Genomic DNA, 21,450 nt, shown 5'->3' on the forward strand with positions numbered 1-21,450 from the left:
CTGCCTACTATCAAAAATAACGGCCTCTAGTGCCAATGTACTAACAAATGTACTAACAAATGAAACTTTATATGATTACTTTATGTAAGTTTGTATATACTTGACATCAAATAGCATAGCTCTAATACATTCTATTACATTCATGTCAATGTATTCTTTTAAATGGATTTTCCTTCTTTTCCTAGTTATAACACAGATTTCTTTTTTATATAATTTTTGTCCTGATTTTGGATGGAATGCAGCTAGAAGGATTTTTGCTGTTGCTTTTTTAATTTTTGATGATTGTTGTTGGGACCCACAGCCATGGAAACAACATTACAACTCCGGTACAAACGTTTCTGGAACTTTCAAAATAAATTGCATTTAACCGACTTTCAGCACAACTTCAGAAGGGGGAAACGGGATAACTGCGGACTTCCTGTGACGTCACTGCCCGAATAAGAGCACAGCTTTTGCTATATCCTGCCTCTTCCATGCCGGTGATCATCGGGATAGGAGGGGAAACAAGCGCGCTAATGTCTCTTTGCTGGAAAAAAGACAAACTCTTCAACTGGATCCAAGGGTGTCATAAGATCATGCGATCATATGCACAAGATACAGGGGTTGAACAATGAAACTGAAACACCTGGTTTTAGACCACAATAATTTATCAGTATGGTGTAGGGCCTCCTTTTGCGGCAAATACAGCGTCAGTTCGTCTTGGGAATGACATATACAAGTCCTGCACAGTGGTCAGAGGGATTTTAAGCCATTCTTCTTGCAGGATAGTGGCCAGGTCACTACGTGGAAAACACCCCAAAGTGGCTCAATAATATTTAGATCTGGTGACTGTGCAGGCCATGGGAGATGTTCAACTTCACTTTCATGTTCATCAAACAAATCTTTCACCAGTCTTGCTGTGTGTATTGGTGCATTGTCATCCTGATACACGGCATCGCCTTCAGGATACAATGTCTGAACCATTGGATGCACATGGTCCTCAAGAATGGTTCGGTAGTCCTTGGCAGTGCCCATCTAGCACAAGTATTGGGCCAAGGGAATGCCATGATATGGCAGCCCAAACCATCAGTGATCCAACCCCATGTTTCACTCTGGGCATGCAACAGTCTGGGTGGTACGCTTCTTTGGGGCTTCTCCACACCGTAACTCTCCTGGATGTGGGGAAAACAGCAAGGGTGGACTCATCAGGGAACAATACATGTTTCACATTGTCCACAGCCCAAGATTTGCGCTCCTTGCACCATTGAAACCGACGTTTGGCATTGGCATGAGTGACCAAAGATTTGGCTATAGCAGCCGTGAATATTGACCCTGTGGAGCTCCCGACGGACAGTTCTGGTGGAAACAAGAGATTAAGATGCACATTTAATTCTGCCGTGATCTGGGCAGCCGTGGTTTTATGTTTTTTTGGATACAATCTGGGTTAGCACCCGAACATCCCTTTCAGACAGCTTCCTCTTGCGTCCACAGTTAATCCTGTTGGATGTGGTTCGTCCTTCTTGGTGGTATGCTTGTGACAAAGTGGTTCAGTTTGTGTTTACCACTTTTCCCTTATTCTTATTTCTGATTTATTTACTTTCGGTAGCTGGTCATAAAGCCTAAATTTAAACATTAGTTTGCAACTTTGCTTCACTTACTATCCCGGGTTTGTTTGTGTTAGTATTATGTTGCAGTTTCCATCTATTTATATGTTTGGGTTAAAGCTATTACTTCTGGACTATTGGTTGAATTTGTTTATTTTGTTTCAAAGTATATTCATGGTATTTGTTTTCCTTTTTATTCCCCATTGTTTGTCATAGTGTTTCCTGCTTGAATGGCTGGATGATGTCATTGATTACCTTGCTGGGTTCTACCAATTAGAGGGTTTTCTTTGGAGTATTGCTTTGTTTGTTTTTCTTTAAAGTAACTTTTGAGTTAACTTCTATTACATGGTATATTTTGCAGAGCCTTTCATTATAAAGATGAGTTTGTAAATTAGATTAGTAATTTTGTTTTTCTAGTTTCTCTGTTTAGATATTTTCTTTTTTTTTTTTTCCTGTCTAATTGTGGCTTGGTCCACTCAAGCGCAGGTGTGTTGCCAACTGGCTATACAAACCAGTGAGTGCTTGGAAGCTAAAAAAGAGAGTGGTCTGAGTCAAAAGTAACAAATAAAAAGTCAACAGAAGAATCTGAAACCAGTGGCTTATGCTGTTTTCTTGTTCACCTTGCTGCTCCTTGACAACACTACTTCACAAATGGTGGCAGCGATGATTCCAGGCCGATATGAGACAGCAATGCAGAAATTAGCCAAGACAAAGAGGCATCAGGGGCCAGTGGAGTGTTCCACAGAAGAGGTCCAAGATGATGAAAACCTGCCAGAAGCTTCTGGTGAGCAGTGCTCTGATGCACAAAGTTTTTCTGACCTCTCAGCTTTATTGAAAGGCCTGGTGCAGCAGCATGCTGACCAGGAAGAAAAATGGGAGCAGGACAGACAACGCCAAGATGAATGGTGGAGGAAAATGCAACACCAGTTCAGTAAACTTCAGCAGGAGGTCCAAATAGAGCACAGAGAGCATCAGATGCAGCTGGAGGGTGAAGTAGCTGATCCTGTAGTAAGACCAAAATTGCCATAATCAGTACAACAGAGAGGAAGCCTTCCCAGCACATCTGAGGAACTACAAGCATTCAATCTGAGATCAACCAGTTGGAAAGGCCCAAAGATGCAGCGTTATGGTGAGGATGAAGATACTGAAAATTTTTTAACAACGTTCGAAAGAATTGCAACCGGATGTCAGTGGCCAAGGACAGAATGGGCCTTGCATCTGGCACCCCTTCTCAGCGGTAAAGCAAGAGCGGCTTATGTAGCTATGGACACTGATGACACAATGGACTATGACAAGGTAAAAACTGCTGTGTTGGAAAAGTTTGAAATAAGTACTAAGACTTATAGAGCGAGGTTCCGGGCCACGACAGTGAAGGACAACAAGACACCCAAAGAGCTGCGAACTCGCCTTAAAGACCTGTATGAAACGTGGATGATTCCAAAGAAAAAGACAAAAGAGCAAATTGGAGATGTTGTGATGATGGAGCAGTTCTTGAGAGTTATCAGCCAGGATCTTCGAAGTTGGGTGAAAGAGCGCAACCCCACCAGTTCAAAAGAAGCTGCAGAGATGGCAGAGGCTTTCCTTGCAGCCCGTCGCCCACAAAAAGGGTACATGAGTTTGAAACACAGTTCAGCCCCTTTTACGGTTGGGTAAGTCAGGGGGAGGGAATGGACACAGACCTAAATATTCCAACGAAATTTCCCCAATCAGTAGCAATAACCGTGTTAGGGAATTTAAACAAAGGGGTCCTTTGGTTTGTCACTCGTGTGGCCAAAATGGTCATTTTAAGGCTGATTGCCCAAGTCAGCAAGTCAGTAAGACTTACATGTGTTTTTCACCAGAGTTTTGATTTGCTAGAGGAAGAACCTGAGTCTGTGTACCCTCCAGTGCTCAGGAGCACACAATCTGTGTTTTATTGAGGGAAAGCCTTGTGTCGCCCTATTAGATTCAGGCAGTAGCCGCACCCTTAATAGGCAAGATTGTCTTCCCAGAGACACCGCATTTTGTGGTAAAGTGAAAGTCTGGTGTGTTCATGGTGATGATGTTGATTATCCCATTGCCAATGTTGTCCTTCAAGTTCATGAACAGGAGCATTTACTTACAGTAGGAGTGATGGATAAACTTCCATACCAGGTTGTTTTATTGGGTCGGGATATGCCAATCTTTGGGGACCTGTTGGCAAAAAGAAAGAAAGATCTGGATATTTCAGGTGATGGTCTGTTAGCCGTCACTAGGTCTAGCTCTAAACGGTCTCAGTCAGAGCCATGTTTGAGTGAGTTACCTTTTGCTAACGCTGACGTTCCTGGTGAGGAGAGTTTAAGAAAGCACTGCCCAAGAAAAAGCAGAATGCAAAAGAGACAAGATAAAGTAAAGGGAACAAAACTTGCTGAGTTACTTTCTGAACCAGAGATTGATGAGCTACTGGTGGTCCCGAGCAATATTGTCCAACTTCAAAGGCAGGACCCCTCTTTAGCACCTCTATTTGCTAAGTGTTCTCAAGAATTAACACGGATTACGGAGAGTTCGGGAAGTTTCCATTGTAAAGAATGAATGCCTGTATCGTCGGAGCAAAGTGGGTGACCAGTTAGTAGTTCCCACAAGCTTAAGGCCAATAGTTTTACAGTTGGCCCATTCAGTTCCTTGGGCGGGTCATTTAGGATATGTGAAAACTTTTTCCAGAATGTCTAATCGTTTTTGTTTTTGGCCTCAACAGTTTTCAGATACTGTTCATTACTGTAAATCATGTCCACAGTGTCAGTGGACAACTCCGAGTAAGAAAGGTGATAGAGCCCCACTTATTCCTATGCTTGTTATAGACATCCCTTTCTCTCGTACTGCCATGGATATTGTTGGGCCATTGGAGAGAAGTAGCTCAGGACATAGATACATTCTAGTGGTGTGCGACTATGCAACAAGGTACCCCGAAGCTTTTCCATTGAGGATAATTAAAGCCCGCCAAATAGCTAATTGTCTGATACAGATGTTTTCAAGGGAGGGTATTCCCAGAGAAATCCTTACAGATCAAGGATCAAACTTCACTTCTAATCTATTGACGGAAGTTTATAAACTTCTGGGAATTAGTGGAATCAAAACAAGTCCCTACCATCCTCAAACGGATGGACTTGTTGAAAGGTTTAATAAAACTCTGAAATCCATGTTGAAGAAGTTTGTAAAAGACTCAGAGAAAGATTGGGATCAGTGGTTACCGTTTCTGCTTTTTGCTTATAGAGAGGTACCTCAAGCATCTACTGGGTTTTCTCCTTTTCAACTCTTGTATAGTCATACTGTTAGGGGTCCACTAGATGTCCTCAAAGAGGCTTGGGAAGGGGCCGGACCTGAAGAACAGTGTACATCACTCTCATATGTGTTGAAAATGAGGGACAAGCTTGAACAGTTTCAGGAACTGGCTCATAGTCACCTAGTAGAAGCCCAGCAGCGTCAAAAGCAGAACTATGATAAAACAGCTTGGAGGAAGACCTTTAAGGAAGGACAAAAAGTGTTGCTGCTTTTGTCAACTACTGAAAGCAGCCTCTTAGCCAAGTGGCAGGGGCCTTTTATCATAAACGGAAAAGTAGGTCCCGTTACTTATGAGCACAACATGCCAGAGCGCCGTAAAAAACAGCAAGTTTTTCATGTTAACATGTTGAAAGAGTGGATTGACTGGCCAGTTCCATCAATGCAGTTGTGGGCTCGTGCTGTAATTGACGAAGAAGAGCTTCAAGAGCAATTCCTTCCATCTAACTGCGGGGAACAGCTTTTGCCCGATGTAAGCCATCTATCTCCAGAGCGGCAAGAGGAATTGCTGGCGGTGTTGGCAAAGGAGCTTTTCAGCAAAAAATCAGACTACACCCATCTTATTAAGCATGACATACGACTTCGCAGTCTCAATCAACCACCTTTTCAGGGATACAACCTCTAGAGTTCCAGCAAAACTCATGCCTGCATTGAAACAGGAAGTGGGAGAAATGCTGGATATGGGGATCATACAGCCTTCTAGAGGTTAGTGGTGCAGCCCTGTGTTGCTTGTTCCCAAGAAAAATGATTCAAGACAGAGATTTTGTGTTGATTTCTCAAAACTTAATGCTGTCTCTGTTTTTAATGCTTATCCAATGCCAAGAGTTGATGAACTTATTGAGCGCTTGGGGAATGCCAAGTCCTTACAAAACTTGACATCTGTAAAGGTTATTGGCAAGTGCCACTAACTGAGTCCTCAAGGGATTTAACTACTTTCAGGGTTCCTAGTGGACTTTATTGTTTCAGAACTATGCCTTTTGGACTTCATGGAGCTCCAGCTACATTCCAGAGGATGATGGACGTGGTTTTAAAAGGAGCTGAGGGCTATGCAGCAGCGTACATCGATGACATCGTGGTGTTCAGTAAGACATGGAAGAACCACGTGAAGCATCTGACAGATATCCTACAAAGAATCAAAACAGCTGGATTAGTCATCAACCCTGGAAAGTGTCACATTGCAAACACTGAGGTTGAATACTTGGGTTATGTCATCGGAGGTGGGGTTATCTGCCCTCAGGTGAGTAAGGTTGATAGCCTTGCTGGTTGTCCTCCTCCGACAACTAAGAAAAAGTTAAGATCTTTTCTAGGTTTAGCCGGCTGGTACCGTCGGTTCATTCCCAACTTGTCCACCAGATCAGCCATTCTTAGTGACTTAACACGTAAATCTTGCCCCAAAAAGATTAAATGGACTACAGAGTGTGAGGCTGCATTTGCAGATCTGAAAAACTGTTTGTGTAATGAACCTGTGTTGCATTGTCCAGACTTTTCACGCCCATTTACTATGCAGACCAATGCTTCAGGAGTGGGGCTAGGAGCTGTGTTGCTGCAAGGTGATGGAGGCGACCAAAGACCAGTGCAATATATTAGTCAAAAGCTCTTCCCCAGAGAAATTAGGTACTCTACAATAGAGAAAGAAGCTTTGGCAATAAAATGGGCTCTTGACACTTTAAAGTATTATCTGCTGGGTGGTGAATTTGTGCTTGAGACAGACCATCGAGCTTTACAGTGGATGCACAGAATGAGAGAGACCAATGCAAGAATCACCAGATGGTACCTATCATTGCAGCTTTATTGTTTCAAGATTCAGTATAAAGCAGGAAAGAAGAATGTTGTGGCGGATTTCCTTTCCCGTGCCTATGATGACTGAGCGATTTAAGGGGGGGGGGGGGGGGGGGGGGAATGTGACAAAGTGGTTCAGTTTGTGTTTACCACTTTTCCCTTATTCTTATTTCTGATTTATTTACTTTCGGTAGCTGGTCATAAAGCCTAAATTTAAACATTAGTTTGCAACTTTGCTTCACTTACTATCCCGGGTTTGTTTGTGTTAGTATTATGTTGCAGTTTCCATCTATTTATATGTTTGGGTTAAAGCTATTACTTCTGGACTATTGGTTGAATTTGTTTATTTTGTTTCAAAGTATATTCATGATATTTGTTTTCCTTTTTATTCCCCATTGTTTGTCATAGTGTTTCCTGCTTGAATGGCTGGATGATGTCATGATTACCTTGCTGGGTTCTACCAATTAGAGGGTTTTCTTTGGAGTATTGCTTTGTTTGTTTTTCTTTAAAGTAACTTTTGAGTTAACTTCTATTACATGGTATATTTTGCAGAGCCTTTCATTATGAAGATGAGTTTGTAAATTAGATTAGTCATTTTGTTTTTCTAGTTTCTCTGTTTAGATTTTTTTTTTGTTTCCTGTCTAATTGTGGCTTGGTCCACTCAAGCGCAGGTGTGTTGCCAACTGGCAAGTGAGTGCTTGGAAGCTAGAAAAAAAGAGTGATCTGAGTCAAAAGTAACAAATAAAAAGTCAACAGAAGAATCTGAAACCGGTGGCTTATGCTGTTTTCTTGTTCACCTCGCTGCTCCTTGACAACACTACTTCACAATGCTGACCAAGACTTGCTGTCTTGGTCACAGATGCGCCAGCAAGACATGCACCAACAATTTGTCCTCTTTTGAACTCTGGTATGTCACCCATAATGTTGTGTGCATTTCAATATTTTGAGCAAAACTGTGCTCTTACCCTGCTAATTGAACCTTCACACTCTGCTCTTACTGGTGCAATGTGCAATCAATGAAGACTGGCTACCAGGCTGGTCCAATTTAGCCATGAAACCTCCCACACTAAAATGACAGGTGTTTCAGTTTCATTGTCCAACCACTGTAAGTAGAAATAAATCACTGTCTGTGTATCCGGTGATTTTCATTCATGAACGGGGTAATCAAGGTACAAGCATTGCTTGACTGTTCTCTCTGAGATCTGCAGAAGCAAACTGTTTCCAGAGAGTTCCCAGCACGACGCCGAGTGCAGCAGTTTCCCAAGGAAGGACAACGGAGACCGCATTACGGCAGTTAACATGCAGTGTGGTCAGCGGACAGAACAGGCCGCCAAGCCACTGCTCCGGAGGTTACCTGGCAGCTAACCGCTTCGTTCACGGAGATCTCTTCAAAGCCATTTGGCAACCGAGTTGTTTGTATGTTTTTAAAGTTAAGACAAACTTTATTTAAAGGGGTCATTTTAAAACAGAAGATTGATCATAACGCGCCGTCCGCGGTTAAGCATTTTAACGCTTTTATTGACGGTATTTTTAAAGGTGTGTTTGATTCTGGTGCTAAGCTATCAGCTTCTTTTGTTAGGTTTAACTGCTAACAGGTAAGGACACGTGCTTGTTGTTAAAGAATATTTACCCAGAAAGGTTTAGTTTTCAATCCAGTAAATAATGTGTCCCCAACATCATTTTACTAAATTTGATAACTAAGTAAACACCATTAAGCCCCACTTCTCCAGAAAGATTTGGATCTTTTCCAAAATACGTCCTTAAATGCTTTACCATTCCCTAAATATTTGAACAAAGGCAGCTAATGAGACACTGTTGAGAATTAGTCATCCAGAAGGTTGGTTTTATTCAGCAGATCATTCTTTAAAACATTTTATTAAAATATTTTATCTGATCTTGCATTGTGAATGGTTGTCTAAACATTTGCTGATTTTTGCCTAAGTTAGTTCCAAGACTAACTTCACTTCACTTCACTTCCAGATTCTTCAAGATAATCCTTGGTTCTCAAACATAAACATTGCTTGGTAATGTTACATCACTCTTTTGGTCATGGTTCTCAATCATCTTTAATCAACTTGTTTATATTATACATAGCCTATTAGTCTTCCCTATTCTTTAATTCTGCTTGGTAGTTTAGTTGGATTGTTTTAGTATGGTAAAGAGTTTGTTGACTGAAATAATTTTGACTTTGAGTTGACTTATTTTTGTTAATAAATTCTTTTATTTTAAGAAATTATGTGAATTCATTCCATGTATGTGCAGAGTTTATGCTGTTCAATAATGTCAGAGCTCATCTCACACCTTTCTATTTTGTCCTAAAACCATCACCTTACTGGGCTGGTATTCACAGGATAACCTTTAACAGACCGAAATATTATTTGATAAAATATTAATATTAAATTATCTCAGATTAATAATCCTAACATTGTTATGACGTGTAACCACTGCAACAAGACTGTTGAAGGAACTTTTAAACAAGAAAAAGAGCCTTGAGTAAAGGGAGTCAGGGAAGTATTGAGGAATACACAGAAACAACCATAAGTCTAGATTAGAGACAGCATGGAGGCATACAGGAAGAACAAGCTTCAGTAGAACAATGTCATAGATGTGTGGTCAGGGACGAAGAAGGTCCCAGTCCTTAAGCAGGAGGACCAGATACATTGCAGTCTGGACCAAACCAATAAACTATAGGTCATTTGTTACTTCAAGGCTGGACTATTGTAATTCTTTACTATCAGGATGTCCACAAAATGCAGTTAAAAGCCTTCAGCTGATTCAAAATGCTGCAGCAAGAGTTCTGATGAAAATTAAAAAGGTCATATTTCTCCTATTTTAGCTTCCCTTCATTGGCTCCCTGTTAAATCCAGAATAGACTTTAAAATTCTCCACCTCACATATAAAGCCCTTAATGATCTAGCTCCATCATACATCAGATATCTGATTTTTCCATATGTTCCTAACAGAGCACTTCCGTTCTCAGACTGCAGGTTTACTGGTGGTTCCTAGAGTCTCTAGAAGTAGAATGGGAGGCAGATCCTTTAGTTATCAGGCTCCTCTCCTGTGGAACCAGCTACCAGTTTTAGTCCGTGAGGCAGACACCCTGTCTACTTTTAAGGCTAGGCTTAAAACTTTCCTTTTTGATAAAGCTTATAGTTAGAGTGGCTTAGGTTATCCTGAGCTATCTCTGTAGTTATGCTGCTATAGGCTTAGGCTGCTGGAGGACATAATGACCACTTTCAATCTCTGCTACATTCTCATACTACAGGAAGGTGCCACAGCAGCTGCCAACAACTTAACGCTCACCTTCTGTCTGTCTTTCAGTGTTTAACCTTGTCTCTTGCGTGGCTCCACTCCACTCGGTTTTGCTCAACTCGTTTGGTACCAGTTGTGTTTCCACTGACCCACTGACGCCTGGAGTTATGGCAGCTAAACCTTTGCCTTCAGTTGTCAGTGTAGTGCGCTGTGCTGCTATTAATGTTATTCTGTGACATAGTCACATTAAAGTAATCTGCGTGAAATGATAAAAATTAATAAATAGAAAATAAAAATGTAAATAAACAAAATACAAATAATGCTCTGTCCTGCTCCCTCCTCCTGCAGGCGCTGGTTTGCTTGAGGACCAATAATACATTTCTGAACCAAACATGCTGTTTCATGGTGATTGTTTTGTGTTTTGGGGGAAATGTTTGTGCATCTGAACAGCTGATTTTAGGTGTGATTTGCTGATTTAGGATGTAATTAAATACAGTGCCTGGCTGCTTGTAATTCAGAAAGCTGATGTGTCATTTTCTTTTCTTTCTAACCTTTCAGCCATGGTTTGTGATCTGTAAATAGTAAAATTATATTTTGATTTTACCCGCTGCGGCCATTGTGGTCCTTCATATTATTGTAGTTGCTCTTGCGTTTAATTCACTTTTCCTTCCACTATCTCAGTGAAAACCTTCATGTTTCTCCTTGTCCCATGGCCAATCAGTGAACAGCTGTTCATGTCACATGTAGTCCGGACTCAGCCCCAGTCGGAACCTGCTCAGGAGTAGGGACTAAAAAACTAGGTACCGGTACAGAAAAAAAGTAATGGAATCGCTTGCAAATGGAGCAGAGTGGAGGCGAGTTGGGCCAAATCGAGCCAGTGGAAAAAGGGCAATAGACATAGCTACTGGCTGAGCTTCTACTGTGACGAACTCTATGTGCTCTCTTTCACACTCTAGACTTAAAACTGGCTCAGAGTTCATCTGCTTAGCTGTCTTTCTCTAAAGGAGCTATAACCATTAGTATATTAGTTTTCTGTTCCATTGAAAGTACTCCTGGATCAGTGCTTCTTTGTTCTCTTTGTGTCTCTGCTCTGTTCTCTCAAACCCCCAGTCGGTCGTGGCAGATGGCCGCTCACACTGAGCCTGGTTCTGCTGGAGGTTTCTTCCTGTTAAAAGGGAGTTTTTCCTCTCCACTGTTGCTACATGCATGCTCAGTATGAGGGATTGCTGCAAAGTCAACGCCAGTAACTGTCCACTGTCGCTACATGCTCATCCAGGAGGAGTGAATGCTGCAAGTCACTGACTTGATGCAATCTGCTGGGTTTTCTTAGAAGAGATTTCAACCAATTTGAATAAATAACTGAATCTGACTGCACTGTTTGATAGTTAGGATTGATTGGAATGTATGTACCTGACTTGAAATCTGTATGATTCGATTGAATTGAAAATAAAATAATTAAATTTAATAAATAAAACTGATTGGAATTGTTTCACAGCTTTATAACCATCTCGTTGGTTAGCCTTACTGTGAAGAGGTGCTGCAAAATCCAATATTACTGACCTGTAGATCTTAGCTAGAATAAACATAAATTATCCAAACGAATACAATAATAAGCTTTATCAGATCCAAGGTGTTTGTTAAAGCAAGGCATGTGGGTACAAAGAAGGCACACCTCTTACTGAGGTTTTCCATCCATTCCATCAAGATCTAAAATTGCTCACATTTCCTAAAAGCAAAAAACACAAAACAATCTTTCTTATGTACTTGTGTCTGTTAATGGCTCAGACAAACAAACGTCTAATTAGAATCCTGTTGCATTTATTAAAATATAATTAAAATGAATACACTGAGGCAGTATTCATGACATCTGACCAAGCTGTATTAAACTGTTCCTTCTGGGGTGCAGCGCTGGTGGTGTAGGGGTTAAGCACATGAACCATACACAAAGGCCGTAGTCCTCGACACGGCTGTCCTGGGTTTGAGTGTCAGCCCCGGCGACATTTGGTGCATGTTTTCCCCTCTCTTTTCGCCCCCATTTCCTGTCTAACTACTATAAGAAAAACAATACTGGAAAAATAAAGGCCACTAGTGTGGCAAAAAAAAAAAACTCTTCAAACTATTCCTCGTGGCGAACTCCTTAGATTTACTCTTTTGGTACATCTATGCAGTGGCATGACCTCGATACTTACAAGTCAGACATTCCATCTCAACCTGTGTTCCTTGTGACATGCGAGACATTACATTTGGCAAAAAAAAACACATAGCATACCAATTTAGCTTGTTTTCCATAATCAATCCATCGCTGTGTAGCAAAGTTGGTGGACTCAGCACAGTTGAAACCATGGTTGAAACCAGAATGATAGGCAAATGGGAACGTCACAATGAACTGTCCAGCTTCCTGAGTGACCTAACATAACAAAATAATAAACAGATGGATACCTTTCAAAATTTTGATATTCCACCTGACTTTTCTCATCTAGTTATTAAAACAATCATCACTGGAATATATCAGGTTTTACAAAATTGATCTGAAAATCAAACAAAAAAGACAAAACTTAAAACAATAGCAGTAAATGTACCGTACCTTCCCGACTATAAGTCGCTACTTTTTTCCCATGCTTTGAACCATGCAGCTTTTAATTGTGTGGATTTTTCTTCACCCACTCGCTTTAGCAGAAAGTGAAAAAAATGAGAAAGGTGGGTGGTTGCTGCGTGAAGAGGGCACCACAGCTTTAGAGCCAGCTTCACCCCAGGATGACAGCAACAGAGAGCAACACTGACATCGACACAGAAACGGTATGTGACAAAGCTCATCTGAGGCTGTTCCAACTCCGACACTGAAGATGACTTCAGTGGTTTCAGTGTGCAACAGGACGATGAATAAACCAATCAATAACTTTTCTGATTTGTTTGATCAGTACTTTCACTTTTATCCTACAGGCACCATTTGGAAACTAATCAGTTCAGTTATGTTCAGTTAAACTATGTAATCAGTTCAGTCGATATCAGCGGCTTTTAGCATGGTGCGGCTTATATATGTACATTACCTTTTTTTTTTTTTTACTTTGTGGGTGCAGCTTATATTAAGGTGCACTCTATAGTCAGGAAAATACGGTAGTTTTATATCACTCATGCATTGTAGGTCAATGAATTCACTACAGATGATATTAAGACTTGTACATAAATCAGGAGATAATGTATTCAAACGTTGAATACTTTCAGCTACTTTAAGATATTTAATTTAACTGGAAGAATTGAAAGAAACAGCAGCCCCTTTCAGTTCATCTTTTCGTTCAGTGATATACAGTACAGACCAAAAGTTTGGACACACCTTCTCATTCAAAGAGTTTTCTTTAAATTCATGACTATGAATATTGTAGCTTCACACCGAAGACATCAAAATTATGAATTAACACATGTGGAATTATATACTGAACAAAAAAGTGTGAAACAACTGAAAATATGTCTTATATTCTAGGTTCTTCAAAGTAGCCACCTTTTGCTTTGATTACTGCTCCGCACACTCTTGGCATTCTGTTGATGAGCTTCAAGAGGTAGTCACCTGAAATGGTTTTCACTTCACAGGTGTGCCCTGTCAGATTTAATAAGTGGGATTTCAAGGCTTATAAATGGGGTTGGGACCATCAGTTGTGTTGTTCAGGAGGTGGATACAGTACACAATATACATAGTCATGAAAATAAAGAAAACTCTTTGAATGAGAAGGTGTGTCCAAACCTTTGGTCTGTACTGTACGTGTGCTAAAACAACTGAAAGTTTTCAACACAAAATGGGGGGGTTGAAATTGACCCACGAATTTTACGTCCGTGAGAGAGGTCAGAGGGTGGGTGCACTCTGGACAGTCCACCAGTTGATCACTGGGCAACAGAGAGACACAGCTTATCAGACATGCATGCACACGCTCTCTCCTGAAAATCACTAGTGAGCCTAACAGATTTTTCCTGGGGAAAAAATCCTTGGCTGTAATTTGTAAGCCATGCCTTTTTAATACAGGAATCGCAGCTACATGACCTGAAAGTTTATGGCCTGTACATAAAAATTTCATCATCACAATACAAAATCAAAATAAAGTAGGATTACCTTCTCATATTGTATACCATATTTTTTAAGGATTGAGGGTGAAATTAAAGTCATCTTGTGCCGCAAGAAAGCTTCACAGTTCTGAGCATTCCCAGGAAAGAAACCTGGAAGAGTAAGAAACAACTCAGATAATGATGAATGAAGCTAAAGATCTCCTTTTGAACACTAGTGTTTAAAGAGAAACCTGTTTGGGTAAAAAAACTCTGTTCAGCTGAAGTTATGATGGTCACCATTGTTTTTTTGTGTAAAGTCACGCTTGTTAGTTAACTGTCTCATAGTTTCCTAATTTTGTTATATTACATTAACAGTGTTGCTCATTACAATCTATCAGCTCATACAAAGTGATCCTTTGGTTTGATTTTCTCACATTACACCTTATACACACAGTTCAGTTTTATTGGAGGTCAGCAACAGTTGTGGCAGCATGCAGACATGCAGGTTATAGGTGTAGCAAACTTATAAAACAAAAAGCCTTAGAAGCTGAACTCACTAACAGATGAAGTACACAGGTCTGGAGGGCAGCTGAGGGCACAGCAGGAAAACCAAAAATGCAATATGACATGTTTCATTAAGACAACCCAGTATGGAGCATATTCCAGCCTGTAGCCTAAATCTGAAGATCTAGCTCTTGGCTGTTACATGTTAGTCATAGTTTCAATCATGTAACTAATGCTATACTTAATGCTACCACTCACATCATCAGACTGAGAAACAAAAAACCAAAATGAATTCATCTCTTTTTCTGAACTGCAAAACATAGGGACACATTACATATCTTTCACAGTCATCCCAGACTTTGAAAAGACCAGCGAAAAAGATCTGATCCCAAATAGGGGGCGCTAAATTGCTTGTACAAAACAAAAACAAAACAAACAATTGTACGTGCAATAATGCCCAATAATAAGTGGTCGCAATCTTCAAATATTACACGTGCAATGGATAACAGGTGCAAAAGAGGTGCAGATCGCCCTTTTTAAATGAGGAAATTGTGTGTGCTGCTAGCTGGCTGCTACTGCCTCCACAATAGTGAACAAAAGCTGTGTTGCATGCAGGGGTTGTTGCGCTGCCTCAATATAAATGATCCAGTTGCTGATATTTTCCTTCCATTCTGCTCCTGCTTTTCTGGACTGTTTCATTTAGTTAACTTTTGTCGCTGTTAGGCACAGCAGTTTGTCATCGCAGGCTCTGCTAGGATGAGATTATTTTTCCTCTCTGTTCATTTGTGCAGGAAGCCTCTGAGTGCGTAAGAAGGCTGAGTTTGAAGTTGTTCTGCAAACAGATTCTTTTTGTTTGTGGTCCGGACGAACCCAGTGAGGCAAACACTACATCCTGCTTTATGGTTAATCAGAATGATAGATTACAGGCTATAACGCAGGAGGGCAGAGCTCTGTGCCATCGGTGCGCACTCGGGGCAGCTGGTCTAAGCTGACATCACCATAGGAGCGTGCACAGCTTGTTAACTGTGTTGCTTGACGTAACTCGCAAAGGTTGCATCCTAGAAATAGCCAATCAATATTATCATTAAAAAAGACAAACATGTCTGTCAAAGAAATTATTACAGGTTTGCCTCCCTTGATCTTTTCATTCGTTTCAGAGACTCTCCATGTTCTTTTTTGAGATTATGTGTTTAGAGTTCATCATGAACAGCCACAATATTTAAGGTTGGATGTAATATTAACAACATTGTGGTAAGAGTTGTCAATCTGTATGTTAATTTTTTTTAAATCCGGTTTGGCCCCGTTTCCCGGCGGTAACCGCTTACCTGTCGGGAGCGGTGGCTGAGCCGCTTCAACTGAAGGCACCGGTCTCCACCTTCACACCCATCACGAGGGTGGAGTCCCTGACGGATCAGGGGTTTCCCAAAGTTCCTGCTCTGGAACCCAGTCTGTCGGCAGTTTTTGGGGTTAGGTTGGCCCGGCGCGTCGGACCACTGCCTGTGCCCCCCTCCCCCAGCGATCAGATCAGGGCCAGGCTGACAGGTTGCTCCCACCAATGTGCCGCTCAGGTCGCTGCGACGATGAACAACACCGCCTTCCTGGCCTACGACATCTCCAAGAAGGCTCGGGAGATGGAGCTGCCACCGGAAGATGTCGAGGAATTCTGCAATTTCGCAGATACCATCCTTAACCTCTGTGCAGCGTCGGCTGTGTGCTCCTCCCGCATCGCTGCTTGGCAGACCCTGCTGCAGCGACAGATGTGGCTTCGGCTCTCCTCCTCCATTCCTGAGGATTTTAAGAGGGAGTTACAGGAGGGATCGATCAGTCCGGATGGGCTGTTCGGTCCTCATTTCCAGTCTGTGCTGGGGCAGAAGGAGACTTCTCAAGAGGAGCTTGAATGGGTCAGGAGACATGGGTCTCTTAGTTGCTCCAGCGTCCGTTGCTTCCATACCACCGGCCGATGGCGGGATCGCCGTGATCAGCGGCATCAGCAGAGACGCTCCACGGCCGCTGCCGCAGCTCCTCGAGTATACCTGGTTCAACCCTCCGCGGGAGCCACGGTGGAGGTTTAAGAAATGACTGATTGGGGGGGTGTAAAAGTGATTGTTTTGAAATAAAACACGTAATTTTCTCTAAGAACAAGTTTCCGGTTTATTCCAGCTCAGCCAGATCGTATGATCTCGCTGTGCTTTCCACACACACATCCTCCACTCCAAATGAGACGGCCACTTTCAAAGCATGACTCCACGAGAGCATCCTATGCTGCTCCGGTAGAGCTGCGTTCGCTGCTTTCTCCCTCCTGTCCTCCCCAGCTGTCAGCGGGTGAGATCACAGGATGCACAACAGCAACTCCCTACGAAGCGACGCACCAGTGATGCCACCACTCAACACCAAGCTGCGAGCCTGGGCAAATATTCCCCTGGTGAGGCTGGTTTACATCCCTTTCGATCCGAGCCCCCCACTGGTTACCTCCGATCAGAATCCGATTCGGGTAACGGTGGTAGGGGCTCTAGCCTGGCTCGTATCCATGAGCACCTTGGCACCACAGATAAATTTGTGCCCGTTCTCAGAGCATCACTCAGAGTGGCGGCGCGTATGTTCCCTGGACGGGTGGATGGACAGACTGAGCAGCAGAGGTTACACGCTGCAGTTCCTGTCACACCCCCCACCGTTCAGAGGGATTTTGGAGACAGTCCTGTCCTCCCCGGAGCAGAGCTCCGCCCTAATGTTCAGTTACTCTCTCGCTCCATGCAAGTTCTCCAAATGTGTGGAGACGGCGTTGCAGCCGCTGCTCTCGGCAGGGATGAGGATCCTCTTTTATCTGGACAACCTGCTTTTGCTGGTTCGGTCCGGAGAGGAAGCAGCGGTACAGACAAATGCTCTGGCCGCACATCTGACAGTCCTGGCGTTTTCCATAAACTGGCAGAAAAGCTCTGTTTTCCCATCCTGGATGATCGTTTATCTGGAGGTGGAGTTAAACTCAGCCACAATGAGAGCCCGGATCTCACAGCCGAGAGCAGACGCGCTGTCAGCGCTTCTCCTCCGTGTCAATCCTCACAGCGTAGTGACAGCTCTGTCACTTATGCGATTACTGGGAATGATGTCAGCGGCTCACGTGGTTGTCCCGCTGGGTCTGCTCCATATGAGACGTCTTCAGAGATGGTTCATCCGCCTGCGCATAGATCCTGTGCGTCAGAAGAGGCGGATGATCTCAGTCCCTCCTTCAGTGGGATCCGACCTGGCTGACTGGGGAAATCCCCGCATCCTGTCAGAGGGAGTTCCCCTCAGCAGACCGGCATCACACGTCTCAGTGTTCACAGACGCATCCCTGTCAGGATGGGGAGGAACGTGTCAGTCTCAGGCAGTGGGAGCAAAGTGGCCAGACCACATGTCTCTCCACATAAACGTGTTGGAGCATCTCACAGTGTGGAAGGTGACACAGCACTTTGCTCCACTGCTGCGGGATCAGCATGTTCTGATCCACACAGACAACAGAGTGGCAGCAGCCTACATAAATCGCCAGGGAGGTGTGCGCTCGGCTCAGCTGCTAAACATTTCCAGACGGCTGCTGCGCTGTGCGCGCATGAACCTGCTCTCCATCAGAGCAGTGTACATCCCCGGCGTCCTGAACAGAGGAGCGGACATCATGTCCAGAGGTGGTCCTCGTCCCGGGGACTGGAGTCTCCACCCTGAGCTGATTGTTCAGATCTGGAGCAGGTTTGGGAAAGCAGCAGTGGATCTTTTCGCCACACGGGAGAACGCACAATGTCAGTTGTGGTTCTCACTGAGCCCACGGGAGGATCCACCATTAGGAGTGGACGCCTTTGCTCACAGCCCGTGGCCGAAAACATTCCTTTACGCTTTTTCTGTAGTTCCGCGGCTCCTGGATCGAGTCTGAGAGGAACAGCTCTCAGTGATTCTCGTAGTGCCCAAGCGCAAAAGCGCGCCATGGTTTCCGAGTCTGCAGCAGCTGGTGTCAGGTCGCCCGTGGCAGCTGCCGTGGAGAGAGGATGCACACCTCCAGGCAGGAGGGGCGATCAAGAGCGTCCCAGAGTTAGGTCAGCATCTCTGGGTCTGGCCGCTGAACGGGAGCGCGTAGAGAGGCTGGGTCTCCCGCACGATTCAGGGCGCATGAGCCGCCTCTACCACAGCTTTTCAGCGCTGGTGCGCAGAGAAAGACGTGGAGCCCTTTTCATGTCCATTAGGCTGCGTGCTGTCATTCCTCCAGCAGCTGATGAACAGGAATTTAGCTTTCAGCACCATTAAAACTTATGCTGCAGCTATTTCCTCTTGTCATGAGGGTTTTGGTGACAGAACGGTTTTTAACCACCCGCTGATGAAGCGTTTTCTGCGGGGTGTACGTAGACACAGACCCGTGTCATGCCCCCTAGTCCCTAGTGGGATTTAGCACTTGTCCTGCGCACACTGGTATAAGCCCCATTTGAGCCCTTAGATCAGGCTCCACTAAAATTTCTGTCTTTTAAAACATCCTTGCTGTTAGCTCTGACATCTGCAAAGAGAGTGAGCGATTTATCTGCTCTCTCTGTCGCTCCTTCATGTCTCAGAATAAGAGCCGACGGCAGCTCAGCTGTGCTGCGTCCTAACCCTGCTTTTACACCTAAAAGCATCACGAGTTCGTTCAGATCAAGAGTGATAACTCTGGATGGCTTTTATCCTCCTCCTCATAACTCCTAAGAGGAGGCCACCTCTCATCTCCTCTGTCCCATGCGCACGGCTGCACTACGCCGCTCCCAGCGTCTGTTTGTGCATTACAGAGAAAACTCTGCAGGACGTCCTCTATCTGTCCAGCGTCTCTCACATTGGCTGTGTGAGGCTATTTCACAGGCTTATATTTCCTCTGGTCTGGATCTTCCAGAGAATCTCAGACCTCATTCAATCAGGGGGATTTCCTCCTCCACAGCTCTGCATGGAGGAGTGACAGTGGAGGACATTTGCACAGCAGCCTCATGGTCATCTCCATGTTCATGTATTCGTTTTTACCTGAGATATTTGTCAGGTTTCTCCATGACTTATTCTGTTCTCAGGGTTCTGACAGAATGATTATTATTTCATTGCATTTATTATTGAGTCACCATTCCTGCATGCAGACGCAGGGTGCCGTAATATTATTATCAGCCACGGTTTGTGACTTCTGCTGTTATTGTCACTGCGGCTGTAATTTATTAAGCCTCCGTGTGAACAGAGGTTATTCTCCTCTGTTGTGTTGTCTGTGGCACACGAGGTTGTTATGCTGCATCATTACACATGATCCAGCTGCTGTTCTGTCTCCACGTTCCCTCTTGGAGATTTTTGACCTGCTCTGCTCATCGTTACACTGTTACAGTTCGTAATCTTTGTTTTCCTATTCACAGCAGCAGGTCTGTTATCTCAGCCTTTCCCTGACCAGAGATGTTCTTCTCTGTTCATTGTGATGCACAGGTCGCTTGGAGTGCGTAATTACGCATTCAGAAGGCTGAGTTTGGTTTCATCAATGCGAGCAGATGCTTCAGGTTGTGGTTTGGATGGACCCAGTGAGGCATAGACTACATTCTGCTTCTCCTTTAACCCACTAGGGATAGCCTTAAAGGGCGAAGTCTATATGAAACAGAACATTGGTTGCGTACTGTAACCCGATTCTATGAGTATAGGCGCAGCCCTTTAAGCTCTGGGCCTCACTGTGTCCTAAATGGCTGAAGAAAAAGCTATTTTGGGAGCCATTTGTCCGGTCTCACCATAATTTATACGAACCAGCGTGGGGCCCACACAGCAGGTGGGCGTGGACTAAAGTTCTCAGAGCTGCGCTGCGCGCGAAGGGATAAACCCACTAGTGATAGCCTTAAAGGGCCGCGCCTATACTCATAGAATCTGGCGTTACAGTACGTAACAATGTTTTCATTGTTGTTGGTTGACATTTTTTACTGTATAAACTCTTCCCTGTCATATTTTCAGCTGTGAAAAGCATCATCAAACTGGTCCAGCTCCGATTGCTCTGCAATGACACAATCTTACTGTCAATAATGCAAGGTTAAATCATACACATTTCACTACATGGAATAGGCTGACCTAATGGTGATTTCTCACCTACTAAAAAGTGATTTTAGCTTCCAGTTGTAAATGCAAATGAAGGATTCCTTCCTTCCTTATTATATTATCAACATCAAAGCACAGTGTGTCCTTTCCATGACATGGAATTACAGTTACCGAGGCTGTGGGCCTCATCAGTTATATGTGCACTTCGCCATGATCAGGTTTGTGCTTCAGCAACAGATGATCTCACTGATAGGGGTGGCGCATTGGAATGACCCAGATGCAAGGAAAGTGTTTTATTATAGGAGAAATGTCATGGCTTCTGTTTGCGATTAGCTCCAAATCAGACATTAGATAATTCTACATAGAATCCTTTAAATCTAGATGCAGAAACAGCAACGCAATCCATTTCAGGTTTGAGAAATCGCATTGCATGCGGTAAAGGATTACATTTGCATATCCTCCTCCCATAAATCAGCGCTTTTCTGTCATTATTATGTTTTGGATATTCATAAAGGTAAACACGCTAAAAGGTTTGCGTCCGCTCTGCCGTTGATTTTACACATGCAATGCAATTAGCACCTGGTTTGAAGATCACCTTTACAGATGCAAACAGGTTTGCGCGTGGGTTTGTACACACAAACCTTTTGAAGATCAAGCCCTAGGTGTTTACACAAACACAGTGGTTTTTGTTTCACGACTGAAAGAATGAGGATCACACACTTAACTGGACCTGCTGAGGATCACAGACTACAGGATTTATCAAACCAACTGGATGGATCACACTCGCAAGGCAGAAGTTGAAAGGATAAATAAACATACCAGCAGGTGACAGTAATAGATCTCAGATTTTGGACAGACTATATTTTTGTTACTTTTCCCCTTAAAATGAAGGTGATGCCTTTTAAAATACTCTCCCACAAGTGAATTTCTCAAATAAAAATCTAACTTGGATAGTGTTAACTGTATGTTTTGTTAT

The 21,450-nt window shown here is 43.3% G+C and overlaps 1 protein-coding gene across 2 annotated transcripts in view; it reads right to left on the minus strand.

Moving 5' to 3' along the window:
- Window positions 1-21,450, minus strand: part of kdm4aa (lysine (K)-specific demethylase 4A, genome duplicate a) — a 70,537-nt gene that overhangs the window by 36,082 nt on the left and 13,005 nt on the right. For both annotated transcript variants that reach the window (XM_047374360.1, XM_047374359.1), the window contains exons 7-8: window positions 14,008-14,111; window positions 12,178-12,315 (exon numbers count right to left, since the gene is read on the minus strand). In XM_047374360.1, the coding sequence (XP_047230316.1) occupies window positions 12,178-12,315; window positions 14,008-14,111 (242 nt within the window). The remainder of the gene's footprint in view (window positions 1-12,177; window positions 12,316-14,007; window positions 14,112-21,450) is intronic.

Source organism: Girardinichthys multiradiatus, chromosome 9, assembly GCF_021462225.1.
Source record: "Girardinichthys multiradiatus isolate DD_20200921_A chromosome 9, DD_fGirMul_XY1, whole genome shotgun sequence".
NCBI classification, from domain to species: Eukaryota; Metazoa; Chordata; class Actinopteri; order Cyprinodontiformes; family Goodeidae; genus Girardinichthys; species Girardinichthys multiradiatus.